The following is a 20,310-nucleotide window of genomic DNA, read 5'->3' as shown; positions in this document are numbered from 1 at the left end:
CGTCTTGAAGAGGTGCACTTAAAATGGACTGGCTTTTAAGATCTGGCATGATGATTGGACCCTGGTGGTCAACACCATTATCTCAGCTGTGAGGGGCATTGGAAAGGGAGGGAGGGATAGGAGAGGGAGAGAGGAGCACTTCACCTCCGACACTCTTCTCTAAAGGTCTTCCTTTCGAGTCATACTTCAAACCTATTTGCTGAGAGAGCGAGACAGAGCTAAAGAAAGAGAGAGGGGTGGATCTGAGGCTTGTTACTGGGTTGTTGCAGGAATTCTGGCCACAATTCACACACACAATCACACACACACACACAGGGATCGGTTGAAAGGTGGTTGAGGTGAGGCTGTGAAATCTCCCAGGGTACATGTCTTCTACTCTGAGAGGCTCCTGAGTCACGACAATAAGACACTGCTGGGTGTGTGACAGAGAATGTCTCTGTGCCACCATGGATTTCTGTTTCTGTGTGTGACTGCGCGCGTGTATGTCTGCGCGTGTATGTGTGTGTATGTGTGTGTGTGTGTGTGTGTGTGTGTGCGTGTACGCACCTAAATGCATGTCTGTGTGTCCCCTCTCCCTCACCCTGCAATCATAACTCAAAACACGCCTGGTGGCCATAGTGTCCGTTGCCAGGCAACAGCTCTATGACATCATCACCCGGAGGGTTTCCTACATGTGACAGGCCCACATCGCTCAGCGGCGGTTGCCGTGACGTCCTCTACGTCGTTCTCTACGGTGATGGAGAGGTTCCCAGGCACCCGGGACAGGAGTTGTTCGTCACCTAGGCAACCGCGTCGGTGGCAGGGGCAGGTCGTGAACAAGCCGTCTCGGCCACACACAAACTACACCTACCCCCCGTGTGTCACACGGCTGTCACAACCTTGTCGTGCGGCTGTCTTACAGGGCTGGTTGTCCCCGCTGTTCGGGTCCACCTGCCATTCCTCATTCGCTCATAACTCCAAACAAACACAGCCAATCAGGGCCTGCTACAGAGGTCAGAGTTCACTGTTCAAATACGTGTTTACAACTAGGAAGCCTGAGTCCCAGGATGTCCCTGTTTCCCGTTAATCCTCAGCACACCAGTGGCTGCACATACAAGGTTCACACGGGCAGTTAAGCACAGAATTGATTTCTTAAACGTCGCAGAGGAGAAAGAAGGTGATAAAGAGAGAGACAAACAGAGAGAGAGCAAGGGAGAGAAAGAGAGAGACAGACTCTTAAACCTTTAGAGAAGGTCAAATGACTTGTGGCCCCAGCAGCAGAGCGGGTGTAGCCTAGCATCACCTCCTCTCTGCTCACCATGTCTCTGCTCACATTTGCACTGAAGCACAAAGAACCTCTTTATTATGTGTGTTCACAGAGGCTCCACTCTCTCCTCTTTACACTCCCTCCCTTCCTCCCTCCCTCTCTCTCTCTCTCTCTCTCTCTCTCTCTCTCTCTCTTTCTCTTTCTCTCTCTCTCTCTCTCTCTCTCTCTCTCTCTCCCTCCCTCCCTCCCTCCCCCCATCTCCTTCTCTCTCTGGACAGGGCAAGTGTCTATTGTGTGCAAACACTAGCCCAGCCATGACCAGGTGTAATTAGTGTGAACAAGAGAGAGAGGGAAGGAAGGACAGAGAGCAGAGGGAGAGATGGGGGGTGGAGGGGAGAGGGGTGGCTTGGAGGATCGAGGGAGACAGAGAGAGGGTGTTAATGTGAGGGTGTGTGTGTGTGTGAGAGAGAGAGTTACAGAGAAAGAGATAGGGAGAGGGAGAGAGAGAGAGAGAGAGAGAGAGAGAGAGAGAGAGAGAGAGGGGGGGGGGGGGGTTGAATCTCACTTACCCGTAGGATCTCCTCCACACAGCTCGAGTCAGTGGAGAGGCTGACCTGCGGAGGGAAGAAAAGAGCCTTGTTAGGAGAAGGACAGGAAGAATAGAGGAGGAGAAAAGGCCAGTAGCCAAGAGACTCCTGGGGAGAGACAGTGACGTAATGGTAGGACTCTCTTCCAGCGGAACCTTCTCTAGCCAGACAGAAGATAGCCGACAAAAGAAAAGAAAAAATCGAAAGAAGTTCATAATAAAATGTACTTTAAATATTCAAGATTTTCTCGAAGGTCGAAGGATACCTTTTGAGAGTGGTGTCCTTTTCAGCACGCATGCATGCACAGATGACAGTTCAGTATACTGAATGGCGTTAGAGTCCTGCTGTAGGGTGATGTCATTCTAAAGACAGTCTTGGGTAATAACATGGAGCCAGTAGGTTGTCTGTATCTCACAAACGCAGCCACTCACCCACACACACACACACACACACACGCACACACGCACACACACACGCACACACACGCACACACACACACAAGCTCACACACACGCACACAGAGACCTGAGAGGGGTCAATCGTCCCAGTGTTGAAGTTAGACATTCACACTGCATCTGAGAGAACAATACCTCATCTTTCCATCTCACACACACACACACACATACACACACACACATGCACACACAAAATGTGGACCAACTGGAGTAACAAGGTTGGCATTACCAGTGGAGCTCCTGAGTAACCATGGCGATGGTATGAGGTCATGGGTGATGTCATGACCAGAGACAGAATGAACCGATAAAACAATCAACAGCTCCTAGGGCCAAGTGACGTCTCGCTACACATCTTCTAAACAGATCTGTTTCCACACTGACCTCACGCATGTTTAGACAGTTTTGTGGCTGACCATTTACAGACAGGGAATTGAATGCTCAAATATCAACTGACAAATTCAAACATGTCATTACTTTAACCCTATGCTTTTGACGGGAGAGATTGTTATTAATCCTCCATTGTTACATTGTTTTCCCATTCCTTTAAAGTGACTTGTCACTTGCAGGTCTACCAAATAAGACATATTTCTTCATGACTTGCCTGGTTGAATACATATATACAGTATATATGTATTTTTTTAAGTGGTTCGTCTTAAGAAAATAGTCTTAAAATGATCTAATGTTGATCTGATGTTGAGCATTGTTTTTTTAAATTCTCATTGCTGAAACACTAACATAAAGAGTTGTTGTATTTGGCTGGTAATGACCTGAACAGTGGAGTGAATTTACTGGGACTCTTGCTCTGTTCTAGCTCCGCCTACTTCTGGATTATGTGATGTCATGACACCCACAGAGCCTTCTGGGAGGCTGGCGGCCTCGGCTCTCGCCCCAGACTAATCTCTCTTCTCCCTCTATCTTCTCGCTCTCCTTTCTCACCCCAGAATACCCCCTCTGGTCTCTGGTCTCTGGTCTCTCTCGTCTCCCCTCGCCCCATACTGCTCCCTCTGTGCTCTCTCTCCACTCCTCCTCTCTTCTTCCATCCTTTCCTCTCACCCCAGACTTTCTCTCTCTGTCCTAGACTACCCACTCTTTGCTCTGCTTTAATGTAATGCAGAATGCTTCCCCTGTCTCTCCTCCAACCCAGCCAGCCAGACCCCCCCCCCCCCCTCCTTCGTGATCCCACCAGCCAGCCAGCCAATGGTAGGACTCTCCAGCCACCCCCCCCTCCCCGCCCCCCGGTCCCCCCAGCCAGCTTCCTGTGCCCTGCTGTCTCAGCAGGGTGCCATCAGGTCGCTGAGGGCAAGGCTGCGGGCACAGCCTCTCCCTGTAGAAAGGTCACACCATTCGGGGAGAGGCTGTGCAGTCGTGTGTGTGTGTGTGTGTGTGTGTGTGTGTGAGGTCATGGTGGTGTTGGTGGGGGCGAGGTGGCAGAGCAGGGATGTGGCGTGTGTCCATGTATCCCACTGGAACCACAGATGGGCACAGCCCCCCCCCCTGCCCGCCCACCCTCCACACACACACACACACACACCACCCTCCACACACAGACACACCACCCTCCACGCACACACCACCTTCAACACACACACACCACCTTCAACACACACACACCACCCTTCCAAAGGAAACATTCTCTCCATAGCCACAGACCACGCCACTGGCCCGTCAACACACACACACACACACACATATTAAACCGCCCCCACCACACTGACAGAATGACAATAAAGCCTAACTGCCTGAACAACATCCACATCTACAGCCTTTGTCTGACAAACATCCAACGACAGAGTGTGGAACAATAGAAAGCTCTCCTCCTCCAGACACCCTTGTGGATGTGTGTCGTGTTTGTGTTGGACGAGCTGTCTGTCGCAGTCCACACAGCACAGGCCCAGGCCTTCTAATTGATCCCAGATCCCAGGAGGGGATATGATAGATGAATGTCGGTGGGGGCTCCTGTAAACAACCTCCCAGACACACATTCACTTCCTGTGGGCTCCCCGCCACCCGCAACACAATATCCTGTTCCCATAGTAACCAAGTGCTCAGGCCAGGGTTCCGTGCTTCTAATCAGATGTTGCTGGTTCTAATATTGTCTCTGTGCGGTACATCCAATGGGGTGTTATTATGTACAAAACATGAACACACACATACACAGGTCGTTTTTTTTTTATTCTCTCTTGCTCGCACACACACACAAACAAAGTCAAGCATCCAAACCTCTCGGCTACTCTTATGAACTCTCTTTTAGATACAATGACACAAGCTGAACCACACACACACCCCAATACACAACCCCACACACAGAGACACACACCAAGGAAGTCTTTTGTACAGTTTCTTTTTTCTTCCATTTCAAGAGGACATAAACTGTGATAGGCTTGTCATAGGTATTGTCATGGTAAGGATATATTTGAGACAGGTTTACACGTGGCTACAAGCTACAGAGGGGTGAGTGCTTACATGCAGACACGCTTGCATTCAGGTCCCACAGATCCTTAAAGGCCTCACGCACCTTCTACAGAGTTTCCATTTTGACAAGCTCTCCAGAATTGGACGGTGTTTTGTGGTTTACAGAAGAGGCTCCATTTGAATGTAAACAAGGTTGTACTTCCCTAGAACAGCTTTTTTACGTTGCCCCCCCCCCCCAAAAAACAAAACAAAAACAACAACCCATCTTTGCCTGATGGAATACCCCCCACCCCCTTCTGACACCACCACAAGATCACAAGATCTTATTTCCGTGTCCTGGCAGGATTCTTCAACGTACTCTCCCGTTGGCTCCCGGTGATTGAACAGACATACCAATGATATTTTCCCTGCCCTCCATGACATTTCCTCAATACACTAGTAAAAAAGGTCTGGTTTCTTATTGGGCGTGTGGAGAACGAGGGGGGGGGGGGGGGGGGGTTGACAGGTCCTCGAGTACTCAGATTCAGATTTCCCAGCTATGAAATCCATGGTAAAGGTATTGGACTTGTTAGGTGAAGATGAATTGGAGGATTATACAGTAGGGGGAAGCTGAGTGTGCCTATGTAGATGAGCTTCAAGATAAGAGTCTTAATTGGAGTGAAACTGTTAGTGTCCTCACTATGATGCCTCCAAAGGGGTTGCCTTTTCTCTCAATTCTTTGCTCTTTCTGTCATTGTATATATATATATATATATATATATATATATATATATATATATATATATATATATGAACTGACATGAAAAAAGCAAAGCTTCTAATTGGGTGAAGCTGAGATCCCGGGAGGTGTCACTAATCTTGGCGAGTTCAAATTTTTGGGGGAGGGTCTTGACACCGAAAGTCATGAAAAGAGTGAAAAAAAGGAGAGTGGAGAGTGTGACAGAGAGAGAGAGAGAGATGGAGGGAAAAAATGTCAGTCACCTCGTTCTGCAAGAGTGCAGAAAGCTTTCAGGGAGAAAGAAGACTTATTCCTTTGAATGATGCTCGGATCCGGAGGAATATTGCAGAGGCAATTACTGGGGCAGAAATCCGTTTTTCTCTGAAATAGCTGTTCAGAAAAGCGTCTGTGCATCAACAACAGATAAGATGTATTAGGCCCCCCCCTATGCCAGGAAAACACACACACAAACACATGCGCACACACACACACACAGCTGAAATTGTGCTTAAAAGGTGGAAGAGTGGTTCCAGGAACAAATGGCTAGATTTGAACAAGAGATGAGAAATGTCTCGGAGAAGGTTTCCCTCCATTCCTTCATCCCTCTATCCCTCTATCAGAGCGCCCCTTCTTCTATCGTCTATCCATCTGACAATGGACGGCTGCATAAACAACAACAAAAAAACAACAACAGAAAAACGATCAGGTGACAGAAAAGGACTGGAATACAGCTGCTGTAAAAGCACCGATGTCACTCTCAAGACAATATCAAGACGTCGAGATGAAAGGATGGACTTCTGAAATGAAGACTGGAATGCCTGTTTTCTTGTCCTTGTATCCGTTTTCTGGTTCAGAACCTGCCTGTCTACAATGTCAAGTCGTTTGTGTGAGCCGTAAGTCCTAGTCATCCGGGAGAAAGCGAGGCTGAGGGCCTGTAAGCGAGGCCGGGGATGGAGGCAACAGGCTTGGGGGGGGGGGGGTCAGGAGTGAGTCAGTGAGTACAGTGTGAATGGGCAAGGACAGAGAGGGAAGGAGAGCAGGAGAGGTGAGGGAGACCAGGGAAAAGGGCCAGGGGGGAAAGGAAAAGTAGGGAGAAGATGATGGGATCTGACTCTTTTGTGTGCCAGCACTCCGGCAGAAAGCTGTAGGTGTTGGAGTGAGTGAGTGAGTGAGTGAGTGAGTGAGGGAGGGAGGGAGGGAGGGAGGGAGGGAGTGAGGGAGTGAGGGAGTGAGTGAGTGAGTGAGGGAGGGAGGGAGGGAGGGAGGGAGGGAGGGAGGGAGGGAGGGAGGGAGGGAGGGAGGGAGGGAGGGAGGGAGGGAGGGAGGGAGGGAGGGAGGGAGGTGAAGGCTAATCTTCCCCCACTTTAACTCACTATTAATCTGAGCCAGCTAATCATTCAGGATACATGTGAAGCCCCAAGCTACAGCCAGGCAATCTCTCTTTTCCTCACACACACACGCGCACGCACGTGCGCCCCCACACACACATTAACTGCATATTTATTTACTGTAGTGTTTGTGTCCATCTGTACCGATAAACAGACTTTAGGTCTTGTAGGTACCTCCTCGATTTGTGTGTGTGTGTGTGTGTGTGTGTGTGTGTTAAACGCCGGGAGTTACAAGCCACCCCAGGAGAATCCCAGTCCATCATTTCACAGAGCTGACCTTTACACAGGGTCTCAGTGACAAGTTGTCATGTTCTCAGAGGAGGGAGAGAGAGAGAGAGAGAGAGAGAGAGAGAGAGAGAGAGAGAGATAGAGAGAGAGAGAGAGAGAGAGAGAGAGAGAGAGAGAGAGAGAGAGAGAGAGAGAGAGAGAGAGCGAAGGGAGAAAAATGACAAAGCAAGAGCTGGAGGAGGGAGAGAGCGAAAGAAAGAGAGCGATAGAGAGAGCGAGAGAGCGAGAAAGAGACAGAGAGACAGAGACAGAGACAAAGAAAGATAGAAAGAGAGAGAGAGAGAGAGAGAGAGAGAGAGAGAGAGAGAGAGAGAGAGAGAGAGAGAGATAGATAGAGAGAGAGAGAACGAAAGAAAGAAGCCTTTGACAGGCTAATGATCCCGTTAGTTGGAGAGGAGGTGGGAAACCTCTCTCCACTGCAATTAGACCAGCAGGTTTCTATCCACCTGCTGCTGATGGAAGGCCCTCTGGGCTAGAACACTGGCTTATATTCTCATCTGTCTTCCACTGTGGAAGGCAAGGGTTCCGGAAGGCACTCCCCATACTCTACCCTACACTTGTATTTTTCCTCCTGGTAGCAGTCACGGGTAGCTTGGCTGCCAGCCCAACTTAGCCCCGCCCACAAAAAAATTTGGTCGGGAAGTTGGGTCTGCAGGGGCTCGTATTGGGGACAAACTATGTCCGGACCAGGAGCTGGGCCGACCAATGAAATTGTCAGGGTGGGCTTTATACGATGATGGACTGATGATCAACAGTAACATAATCAACGAAAGAGCGCTTGGGTTGAATTTGTTTTCAACTAACAACATATTACGTTGCTCTGATTGGTTGTAGGTCTATCCAATTGAGCGAAGAGGCGTTTGTTTTACGAGTTCGGTTGAAACACGCCCCATAGTCACAGCCCAACGGAGAGTTCTCAGAATAATATTCTGACTAGAATTATGAGTATGACAACGTCAGGCTAAGTCACGGGTCATACAAATGGCAACTGGTAGTGACAACACAATACCAACCCGACAACACATTCACACACGCATGTGCATATTGTATGTGTAGAAACGCGCACGTATGGTGTCAACACACCCACACACATTATTTCACTACAAAACACCACTTGAAGGGCTCCATGTTTTTTTCCTTTTCCAGCTCCCTCCCTCCCTCCCTCCCTCCCTCCCTCCCTCCCTCCCTCCCTCCCTCCCTCCCTCCCTCCCTCCCTCCCTCCCTCCCTCCCTCCCTCCCTCCCTCCCTCCCTCCCTCCCTCCCTCCCTCCCTCCCTCCCTCCCTCCCTCCCGCCCTCCCATCCACCCACCCGCCCTCCCATCCACCCACCCGCCCTCCCATCCACCCACCCGCCCTCCCATCCACCCACTCACCCTCCCTCCCCCCATTCACCCCTCCATCCTTAAAGGCTGCAGTTGCACTAATAAGTGGTAACGGTTAGAATGTTGAACTATGTTTCACATGCGTTCCAATTATCCTGGGGCCAAAGTGGCTCCAAAGCCTGGCTCCCCTATTCCAACTATCTGCTACTAATGTAGCAGTGTGGTGGATAGGGCTGTGTTGGCGAGACAGGAGGATGCTCCCTGTCAGTCCACAAGACTCATTAGATTTTTGTATTAGCCAGCGCCAAGTTGCGGTCCAATTAAAGGATCTATTTATGCACAGTATGCAACTTTATTCAACTCCCCCAACCCCCCCCCCCACCCACCCCCCACTATTGTACCCCACATTCCTCTTCCACTGTCTACAATTGATCATTATTTGGGAGAGAAGGGGGAATGGAGAAATTTCTCCCACTGAGAGCGATAGAGGCAGAGAGATAGAGAGAGATGTAGAGAGACAGATGGATAAAGAGAGAGAGAGAGAGAGAGACAGAGAGAGAGACAGAGAGAGAGAGAGAGAGAGAGAGAGAGAGAGAGAGAGAGAGAGAGAGAGAAAGAGAGAGAGAGAGTAACGAAGTAAATATTTAAATGAAAAGTCACTATTTACAAACACAACACCAACCCTTCTCCCAAGCCCCTAAGCACCCAAACCAGAAGTAAAAAGAGAGAGAACAGTTCTTCTTCTTCCTTCACGGAACACGCAGCTCCCTCACAGGCACCAGGCCTTCTGGGGCCTCTGGCTGTCACCAGCATTTTCAAACAGGCTGTAACCTTGGCCTCACCCTGCCAATCTCCTGCTTCCTGAAAACGTACAGTAGCAATATCCATGTTCTCTCTGACTTACTACAGTAGGGGTTGCAAAGGGGGAAAACTATAGGGCCGAACCCCCCCCCCCCGCCCCTCGAATCCCCCCACCCCCGCCCCTCTCCCCACCCTGCCCTTCTCCCCCCTGCCACTCTCCCCCACCCCTCTCCCCCCTGTCCCTGTCCCCCCCCCACCCTGCCTCTTCCATGTAAAATGTGAAAAGAGTAAGGGCACAAACAAGGTTGGCTGGCATCTTGCCAAGCAAATACAACTAGATGATGATATTGACAATGATAATAGGCTACTGTTTACAAATGTAGAACGCCAGCCAATATCAATGAATACTACAAACACTTTGTCTAATTACACGAACAAAGACAAATTAGATTGAACTTTGAAGATTGTCTTTGTTATGTCTTCTTTTTTATGTTAAAAGGGTTTGATAATTGATATTAATGAGGTGTGAGCTGTTACTGTGCATATTGGAATGTATGAAAATCAGTGTTTGAGTTGTGCACATCTACTGTGTATGTGTGTGTGTGTGTGTGTGTGTGTGTGTGTAGGGTTCTTAGAGAACCACTCAGGGGACGAGATAAGGCATGGTAAAGTACTGTGATGAAAGCAACCAGACACACTTGAACTGAAGAAACATGAAGACAGATAAGCGAAACAAACCTTGAAACATCCACATATAGGCACCCCACACACACGCAATATTCATGAGGTGTTCAAACACAGACACAAGGACAAAAGCACATCCATATCCACATATAGGCACCCCACACACACGCAATATTCATGAGGTGTTCAAACACAGACACAAGGACAAAAGCACATCCACATCCACATATAGGCACCCCACACACACGCAATATTCATGAGGTGTTCAAACACAGACACAAGGACAAAAGCACATCCACATATAGGCACCCCACACACACGCAATATTCATGAGGTGTTCAAACACAGACACAAGGACAAAAGCACATCCACATCCACACACTCTCTCCAACACTGTCCTCCGCCTACAATATGACCTGTTTGCTTCTGCAGTCGTATTATTCATTGTTGAACGCAGATTCTCTTTTCTCACAGTTTCTATTCCCATTTGAAATGTCTTACTGACCGGTCTGTTTGTCTGAATAATCACCATGCTACATCGATCGACAACAGGACCCCCAGGAGCTATGTGTGTGTTTGTTTCTGTACAAGGTTTGTATGTTCATAGAGTGAGTGTGTGTGTGTCACAGAATTAGTTTCTCTCTCTATGAGGTGTTTGTGTGTATGAGTCTGTGTGTCTGTGTTGTCTAAATTGTGCAAAACAGCACCACTGCCAGAATAAAAATGCCAACCCTTGCCAGCAGACAGACAGTGTAATGAATAGTGTGGCCTTGTAACAACACTTAAATATGTATGACATTCACCCTAGGTGTACAACACTGTTTAACATGGAACGATAAACACTATGAAAGTCAAATCAAACGTCCATCATAGACTTGGTCTTAAAAAAAACGGAGCAAGACTTGAACCAAGAAAATAAGATACTTTAAGTAGACGTTGTTAGCTATGTTAACTACAAAATTGGTCTCTGTTTCTTATGGCATTTCAGCTACGGTATTAATTGTATTGTTCTGGTAATGGCTTACTGGTGAAATATGATGTGATTGATTTGCACATTGTTCTGGTTGCACACTAACACTGACACACTTTGACGATATCGGAGATATCTTCCAAGATATCGGACATGGATACACACATACAAACCCTGTCTCTTGTTTGCCCAGATACACCCTTGAGAACCCAGGACAACTCTTGCCACACTCCCCCAACCCTGGAACGTGAGGGCACGACGAGCCGTAACTCTGGAGTCAGGAGTACGGGAGCCTCAACCTGGAGAGAGGCTTTTAAACACGAGGACAGAGGATGAAAGAGGAGGCTAAAAGACATCACTAGCTACTTAGGTCATCATGATGCAGAGAGTCGTCGCTGCAGTAAAACACAACAACCTCTTCCCTGTCTCTGTCTAGCTCTTTCTCTCTCTCTCTATCTCTCTCTGTCTCTCTCTCTATCTCTCTCTCTCTCTTGCTCTTTCTCTCTTGCTCTCTCTCCTGCTCAATCTCTCTCTTGCTCTCTCTCACACTGTCTCTCTCTCTCTCGCTCTCTCTCTGTGGTCTTCCTTGGTACAGACACCGGATGTACTGTACAGTCCGCTTTATGAAACTAACATACATTTTCCATTGGTGTATGGACCTACGTCCTTGTTGAATGTGGAAAACTGGTTGACTCTTAAATTGTTTGGATTCAGTTGTTTTTTAATATAATTTGGCTCCCGAGCAAAACATTTTGGACGTTCTCTTACGAGCTGTTTCAAGCCACCAGGTGGTTTCATTGTTTCAACTGGCTGTGCAGGGAATTGCCAGCTGGGCTTACAGAAAAAGCTCACTGTTTTTACACAGAAACCATCTACAGGCATCTAATGGAATTTTTTCAAAAACAAACAAATGTGTACAGAAACATTAAAACCTTCAAATCACAGCTCTGAAATCTCAGACTTCCATATCGAGGCAAAAAAAGCTTTTAACAACTGACTTAGTTTGCGACACCCCTTCAGTCTTTGCCTAAAACATCGTTTTAGTTCATGTCATTGCAGTAGATGCTTGTGTCTGTCCCCTGGTGGGGAGTAACTGGCAGCATTAATGCATCTATCACTCATTCCTCTTTTGACACCACAGAATGGGTCCCTTACACTTGGCACACACATACACATGCGCGCACACACACACACACACACCACCACCACCCTGAAGGATTTCACAGAAAGCTTGAGCAGTAGAAATAAACAAATCAAACCCTCTCTCCCCCAATCCCCCCTACCCCCTTTCGCATTTTTAATCAAACAGTGGCCGGGCCTCCCAAACGTAGCCAATCCTGCGCCTTCGAGAGACCGAGGTGTGAAGTCATTGTAATTCTGGGTATCTTTTACATAGGAGTGTCAGGCGTGCGACACAAAATACAGGAAACACTCTCATCTGCGCTGCGCCTGATAAGAATTTGATTTAACATCCAATTAAAAGGCGTCATTGAAAAATTACTTCAAATAAGCCTTTTATTTCCTTTAATCAGTCGTCGATTCCAGTCTTTCCCCGAGTCCGCTCGACCGCGAATCGGAGGAACTCATGAATTTTGATTAAAAAATCTTAAGCCCGTTCCCTAACCAAAGCAGGGTTTTTTTTCTTTCTGTTACGGGTTTGATCGAAATTTAATAAATCTATGAGCCCCTGCCAGAACCATTTATCAAGGCGCTTGCAGTGCGGGCCATTACAGCAGAGAGCTAGTGGATAAGGAAGGCGGCTAACCCAAACTCGGGAGACAGAGGGAGGGAGAGAGCGAGGGGAGAGAGCGAGATTGAAGGAGGACTGTAATCACTGCCAGCGAACCATATAATTGCAATAGAAAACGGCGAGCTGAAACATTAGCCCTATTTCTAATGGGTGACATCCAGGCGTTTAGCAACAGGCTCCTAAGCTAAACTCAACACAACCAGCGAGTATGCCTAGGTAAGCATACTAAATTTGTGGGATGCGAAGCTAGGGGTATGCAAAACATATAGTAAGCTATGCTATGTGTGCGCTGAGAATTACTTTAATTTGGCTAGGTATCCATTCCAATTTATTACAAATTTAAAAATTATGTTCTGCATCCGTATTAATTTTACATGTTATTATAATATACAATTACAAATTTTACTTGTGAGCTATTGTAATAAATATTAAGAAATACAGTCACATACTATATAATAACTTTGGATAATAAAGAAACATTACAGCAAGGTTATTTTTACTAAGTGGAAGCATGGATCTGCGGAGAGCCATCTTAGTTTGGTCATGTGACCTTAAGACGGCACCACGAGCAGTCGGACGCATCTCCCTGTCCTGACGCCTTCCCGCCCAGAGTGAGAGAGGGAAGGAGAAACGTGAGCAGGGAGGGAGGGAGGGCAGATCCCGATGGGAGTTAGAGAGGGAGAGGGGAGAGCAGGGAGGAGGGAGGACAGGTCTCACACAGAGTGAGGAGGAAGGAAGAGTTGGAGGGGTGAGGGAGGGAGAGGGGAGAGGGGAGAGGAGGGAGGGACGATCAAACAGAGGGATGGTGGGAGGACAGATCCCACTGGGCGTTCGAGAGGGAGGGAGGGAGGGAACGGGGAAGGAGGGCTGACATACCCACTGGGAGTTAGAGGTGGAGAGAGGGAGGGAATACCCACTGGGGGCCGCAGGGCATAGTGGCAGTTAGAGGCTAGGGAGAGAAAGGGGGTGAGGGAAGGAGAAGGGTGAGGGAACACACAACACAGACACACAAGAGCAGCGCCTTGTGAACTGTGAAGGCACCCTCCCAACCCCCCCCCCAACCCCCCCCCCCCCCAACCCCCCCTCCCAACCCCCCCCCCCCCCCAAACCCCCCCTCCCACTGACACACACACACACACACACACTCCTTGTTGGCAAGCCATTTCCTTCCCTTCGCTTCTTTGTTCGCCAGGACTCGGTACCAAGGTGAGTGGGAGGAGGAACATCTGCTGGAAGAATCCCCTGGTGGGGGACACCCTGGTCCCCTCACGTCTCCCTGCAGTTGATTTGCTAGTTTGGTGGAACACAACATGGCCGTGTCGGCTGGAGTGTGTTTGTGTAAACAGAGGGTCATTAGATGCTCATCAACAAAGTGTTCCAGCAAGCTGGGCGTCCCGGTGACTCACACATACTACATACCACTGAGGCCTTCCAGGAGCAGCCCCGGTCTGAACCCAGACCAGCCCCGTCCCTCTCTCCTGACTTGTTCTCTCATACTGGCTGTACCAGTCATGAAGCGGAAAAGCCTCAAATATATTTAGAAGAAAACACACTTAATGTTGCTAATGCTAAAAAGTAGAGAAGCCCAGAGAGTTCTTCAGAAGGCTGTGCTGCTGAGGAGGGGGCTAACCCACATGCTAAGCTAGTCATATGCTAAGTTAACTCGCACCCTGTTTACAACAGTAACACATTTACTTAACCCTCATAAGTGCTAACCAGGCTCCCCCATATATTCACAAGGCTGAGACCCTGTGGATTCATATGAGAGCGACTTGGAGCTTGCTCCGGGTTGCTGGGCTGGCTGCAGAACAGTAAAAGCGACCACAGGGTCTCTGTAAATCTCACAGTGGTGCGTTTGAAAAGGAGACCACAGGTCAGAAACGCCCTGCACGCTGTCCACAGGTCACACACACAGACTAGCACAGGCACACAACCACCCTCGCCCAAATACACACATGTTCACACAAAACACACACACCAACACTACGTGCAAATTCTCTAAATCAAGCATTTGTTTTCCAAAAGACTCCACAGTGAGCTATAATGGCTGTTTTCCCAGGCTTAATATAAGGCAACAGGAGAACCTTCCAGCTCTCTCCTCCCTCACCCACTAATCATACTGTAGTCTTAGGACCTTTTAACCAGCAGTTGGTGGAACAATGAGGTCTGAATCTGCCGTTCTAACCTCTGTCACTACGCACACTACGTACAGAGAAAACCACCCCACCCCACACAGTGAGCTAGAATTACCCTTGTCTCTGATAATTCAAATAGGAGGCCTCATAAATGTCAGTAGTTAGCAGTCAGGGTAATTGTGGCAGGGAAAACATTAGCATCAGATAGCATCTATTCTCCCAGACAGAGGGAGGGGAAATTCACAACAGTAATTAATTGGCTGGGAAGAGCTTCTTCCCTACCACAGCCTGTGTCTGTGTGTGTGTCTGTCTGAGTGTGTGTGGGTGTGTGTGTGTACAGGAAGATAGAAGTGTGTGTATGTGTGAAGATTGTGTGACAGAGACAGATATATAGAAAGGAAGACAGAGATGTGGAAAGAAAGTATGCGTGTGTGTGTCTGTGTGTGTAGAATGCCGTGTGATTGGCAGCAGGAGACAGAGAGGGATAACTGGACTCATGCTGAGAGCATGCTTCACCCTTGTCAGGAAGGCTGTTGTTTGCTTGTCAATGGTGTGTGTGTGTGGTCTCACTATGTGTGGCTCTCTCCCTGTGTAACTAACCAGCCTATGCCTGAACTGTGCCAGCAGAGAGAAAGAGAGGGAGATAGAGAGCTACTGCAGAATGTGTAGCTGTGTATACAGTATGTATGTGCAAAGCTGAGTGAAAGTGTCCTGTGCGTACAGTACAGTATGTGTGTGTGTGAGAGAGAGAGACGTAACCCTGGCAGTTACAGGGGGCCATCTGTGTGAGGGCTGCTTCCTCCCTCTCCCTCTCCCCCCCCTCTCCCCCCCCCCCCCCTATCTCTCTTTCTCTTCCACACAAGGGCCAGCCAAGACAGAAGCAACCAACCCAGAGAGATTAACTGGCATTGATCTGCTCGGATGAACTCTGACAGAGATCAGTGAGTGGCTTGCCAGGTCTGGTTATCAGGGTCAACAGGCTCTGTGTCAGTCTCTGAGGAGTCACCTGTCTGTGTGGTCCCTTTGCTGCACACACACACACACGTATGCATGCCCACACACACACACATGTACGTGCCAGGGCACACGCACACACACCTCCATGCACATGCACACACCTCCCTCTGAAGCCAAACCTTCCAGAAGTCATAGCATGTTGCTCCATCACAATACCAAGACATTCTTACAATAGGCTTTAGGAAAATATGAGGGAGCGCTTTTGAGGTGTCTCAAAGCAAGCTATTAGGCTTTAACAATGCACAAATTATACTTATTACAACTTACTCAGTGTGTACAATGTATTCAAGTGGCTTTTCAGTACATGAACCCTGGCTCCAGTTATTATGTGCACAGTAACTAATCCATTCAACTCCCTTTCAAATACGAATCAGAGGACTCAAGCTTCAGTGAACAACTTATATTTCCTGATTAGCCATTAAATGTGAATCCGTATTCATTCCCTACAGTGCACCAGTCTATGATTACGTAAGCACAGCTGATGAACATGAATGGTTTACAATCAAATCACCTCTTTTTATGGGGGGGAGGGGGGGGTGGTTTGCTAAAGAGTCCCTTGGTGTATACTTGGTAAAGTGTGTGGTGCTTGTGGCTGTTTACCTGACACGGCCATGAATAATGGATACGTCCACCACGGAGGATGACCCGAGGACAACAGGCATGCGCGTGCTCTGACACACAGAGGAGACCTCGAGCCGGCTTAGACAGTCCATCACGTCTAATGGCATGGTTTGAAAGATTTCAAGGCTAATGTGGTGAAATCAAGAAAAGGTCATGATGGCAAGGCGTGGGTGAGCAGGGGTCAGTTGGCTCAGTCCACTGGTGTTGTTTGTTTGCCTGAAGACTACAGAGATGCCTGTTCCTTCCTGACTCAGAGTGTTTTGGTGTGTGTTTTTGTGTGTGCGTGTACATGTTGTGCACGTGTGTTCGAATGCGGTCTCTGCGTGTTTCCAGTGAGTCGCCTGCAATGCGCGCGTGTGTACATGTGTGTGTGTCTTGTGTTTACACGGCGCCGCTGCGTGCGAGGCGAATCTAGAGTGTGTCGACTTGCTGAAAGCAGAGCTGTCATTAGGAGAGTGGCTCGCCTCTGTAACTGAGCCTGGGATGAATCACACCTGCCTCGCCCCGACAGAGAGAGAGCAGCAGGGAGAGAACACAGCACGCTGGTATTTATATCTCCACGCTCTCACGGGACACCTGGGCTCGTGTTACCACCTGCCTGGGTACCTGGGAGACTCCGACACTGATGGAGTCTGAGGTGAGACGCAGCATGCTGGCTGTACTGTTCTGTCTCATACTGGGAGAGGTGGGTGGGTGGGTGGGTGGGTGGGTGGGTGGGTGGGTGGGTATGCCATGCGACAACATGCTAAAATAAGCTAAACTATGACAACCTAAGTTGAGCTCAAATGAGCTGTTATGAAATTTGACTACGATGCTACCATTCAACTGTTTTATTGTATTCTTTCACCTCTGTTGTTATATGTTCCATTGACTTATATCCTATAGTTTGCTGTTAATGTGTATCATCATGTTCAGTTCCGTCTTGACAGATAAGGGTTGAACACTAGAAGCAGAAGGCATGAGACCTGTGTTTGATGGTGGCATCTGTATGTGTTTGTGCCTTCGGATGTGTGCGTGTGTGTGAGTGAGTGAGAGTGTGTGTGTGTGAATGTCTTCTACTGCAGCTGCGCATTGTCGTGGAAGCTATCACTGTCCTGTGGAGAGAAGAGGGAAGCCAAGGCCATGCTAGCTCGACCCCCCCCCCCCCCCCAGAGAGAGAGGTGTCACGTCAGGGCACCCGTGGGCCCCTTGGGGTCAGCAGCTCTTGGGGCATAGTGTGAGTGTATTCTTTCTGGACCTCAAAGAACCTATTAATAAGAGCTACCCTTTCTGTACGTACTTTACAAAGCCTTTTCTGTAGCATTATCTCTCTCCCTCTGAGTCTCCCTCTCTCATCCTCCCTTTCTGAGTCAGTCTGTCCTATATCACCAGGAACAGATCCATGTCAGTGTCTGCTGATTCAGCAAAGGTAGCAGGAAGGGGAGGAGTCACAACAGGTGAGTTTGCAGTCTGCGACCAGGAGGATATTATAAACCCATCGATTACTGTATATAGGCAACTGGCAAACAAACATTTGCCAGTGTTCAGAAAATAAAACAAAAATACAACATTGGCTCCCAAGAAATATTGCAGAACCCCAAAATTATTTTAACAATGAGAGAGAGAGAAAGAGAGAGAGAGAGAGAATGAGTAAGAGCGAGAGATATAATTTGCAAGAGCGGGCAAGCAAACTTCCGTTTAGTGTTTTGATTAGCTCATGTCATTTGCATGTTAGGATGTAATGTCTGGTGTTCTCTCTCCGCTCAGAAATCTCATTCTCTCTCTCTCTCTCTCTCTCTCTCTCTCTCTCTCTCTCTCTCTCTAACCCTTTCTCCCCCTCCTTCTCAATTTCTCTAATCAAAACGGGCCACAGCGGTGGATGCACTCAGGTTTAATGGATGACTGTGTCATTTACTACTCAAACCTTCATTAAAGACCGGAGTGGGTCTCCATAGAGCCAGGCTTTTTGTCGAGGACAGGATAGGTATAGAGAGGGGAAGAGAAGATAGGGGAGTGGAGAAGAGGAGGGAGGAGAGGAGAACAGGAGGGATGAGAGGAAAGGAAAGAAGTGGAGAAGAGAGGAGAGGCCTGGAGAGGAGACTGTTGACTCAGGTAGAAGCAGTGTATCCTCACTAGGCCAGACTAAGACAGCCCTGCTTCGTAGGTGTAGTATTTCACGCCACTGTGTCAACACACACACACACGCACACCCACTCACACATACACACATTAGGCAGAAAACTAGTGAATACAAGAAGGTGTGTTATGACTATAGGAAGTTGCACATGGTTGTTGGATGGTACTTACACAGGTCTCTCTCTACACACACACACACACACACACACACACACAATGCAGATTTTCATAAACCGCAGGATTTGATGTGTAAAGCACCAACGCCAGAATGCTAACTGTGGTAAGCTGAGGCAAATCCAGCAAAGAGCCTTTTCTCAATGGCTGCAGCTCAGCTCAATAATCTCCAATTAAAGTCTTCAGGGGAGAGACAGGCAGAGTTAGACTCTTAAGTGTTATGGAGAGAGACAGGCTCCACTCATCGAGCATAGGCAAGGAACATGATAAGGAGGAGGCGTCGGATGCCCCGCCGATTCAAACATCCAGTCTGGAACAACTGCAACGCTTGAAGCCAATAGAGGCTCAATATTCCAGAGGTTCCCAACCCTGGTCCACAAGGACCCCCTGTCCTGCATGTTTTAGATGTTTCCCTGCTCCAACACACCTGATTCAAACGAATGGTCGTTAGCAGGCTTCTGCATAACTAGATAACGACCCATTCATTTGAAGTCAGGTGTGCTGGAGCAGGGAAACATCTAAAACATGCAGGACAGCGGCTCTCGAGGACCAGGATTGGCCACCCCTGGTGTAGGGTACTTCAGAAAGCGCCATTTTTGACAGTCTGGAAGGCTTCAAGAGGATGAGCACTAGGGGCGCCGTTGAGCTGAGAGGGTCCCGAGAATCCCGTTTGAAGAGAACAAGGAAAGGTTTCGTTGAAAAAAATGCCAAAGCACACGCACGGGGACACACACAAACACACACGTCCGTACAGACACACAGACTTCAATGCACGCGCTGGGAGCGGGCACAGAGCAAAGATAACCATGTGTGTGATGGGAGCTAAACGCTAAGAGATCACCTGACCCTGATACTGGAGCCCGATACTGCCGTGGATCTAAGGTCACACTACTCCACTCTCCACGAGAGACTGGGATGTGTGTGTGTGTAGTGAGAGAGAAAGAAAGCGACAGAGAATGTATGAGGGGGGGTCAGAGAGATGGAGAACTATGGGGAATAGAGCAGACAGAAAATGATGGAAAGAAAGAGAAGGCAGGGAGGTGGAGATCAATCACATCTTCTATCATTCATCTAAATCTAATCTTGCCATCTCCTCACTCTGTTTCACGCTCTCATTCTCTCCACCACCACCCCCAAAAAAAGTAACCCCTCCCACTTCTGATCCAAATCAACGAACCATTTCATCCCGCACCCTACCACAAATATGGCCCCCCCTCTACAACCTGTTTATTTGACGAGGATAGCTCTCTCTCTCTCTCTCTCTCTCTCTCTCTCTCTCTCTCTCTCTCTCTCTCTCTCTCTCTCTCTCTCTCTCTCACGGTCACTCTGTACACCCCCCTCTGCCCCCCCCCCCCACACACTATTTAGCTTTCCATCAACTGGAAGAGCTCTCTCTCCTTTCTCTCCACACCTCTCCGGTCGAGGCCACCTCTGTGCTCTATATTCATGAGTTTCTAAACTGCACGTTAAAGTCACCCCCCCACCTCCCCATCTCACCTCACCCCACCACTCCCCTCAAAATAAAACACACAAAAAAAAGGAATTCCGCTCTCGGGAGCATTTGCATACGCTGCCATGCTCTGTGTGACTCTCTGGCGGAGTGGCACGGCGGGTATTTTATTACCAT

General features: G+C 48.5%; 1 protein-coding gene across 1 annotated transcript in view; it reads right to left on the bottom strand.

The window, feature by feature from the left end:
- The window catches only part of aff2 (AF4/FMR2 family, member 2), a 122,256-nt gene that overhangs the window by 52,781 nt on the left and 49,165 nt on the right, over window positions 1-20,310 (bottom strand). Inside the window, exon 4 of the mRNA XM_084666948.1 lies at window positions 1,816-1,860. Coding sequence (XP_084523074.1) covers window positions 1,816-1,860 — 45 coding nt within the window. The remainder of the gene's footprint in view (window positions 1-1,815; window positions 1,861-20,310) is intronic.

This window comes from Hypomesus nipponensis, chromosome 1 (assembly GCF_054491055.1).
Source record: "Hypomesus nipponensis isolate SF chromosome 1, ASM5449105v1, whole genome shotgun sequence".
Lineage (NCBI taxonomy): Eukaryota > Metazoa > Chordata > Actinopteri > Osmeriformes > Osmeridae > Hypomesus > Hypomesus nipponensis.
This window is presented reverse-complemented; position numbering and strand designations above follow the sequence as displayed.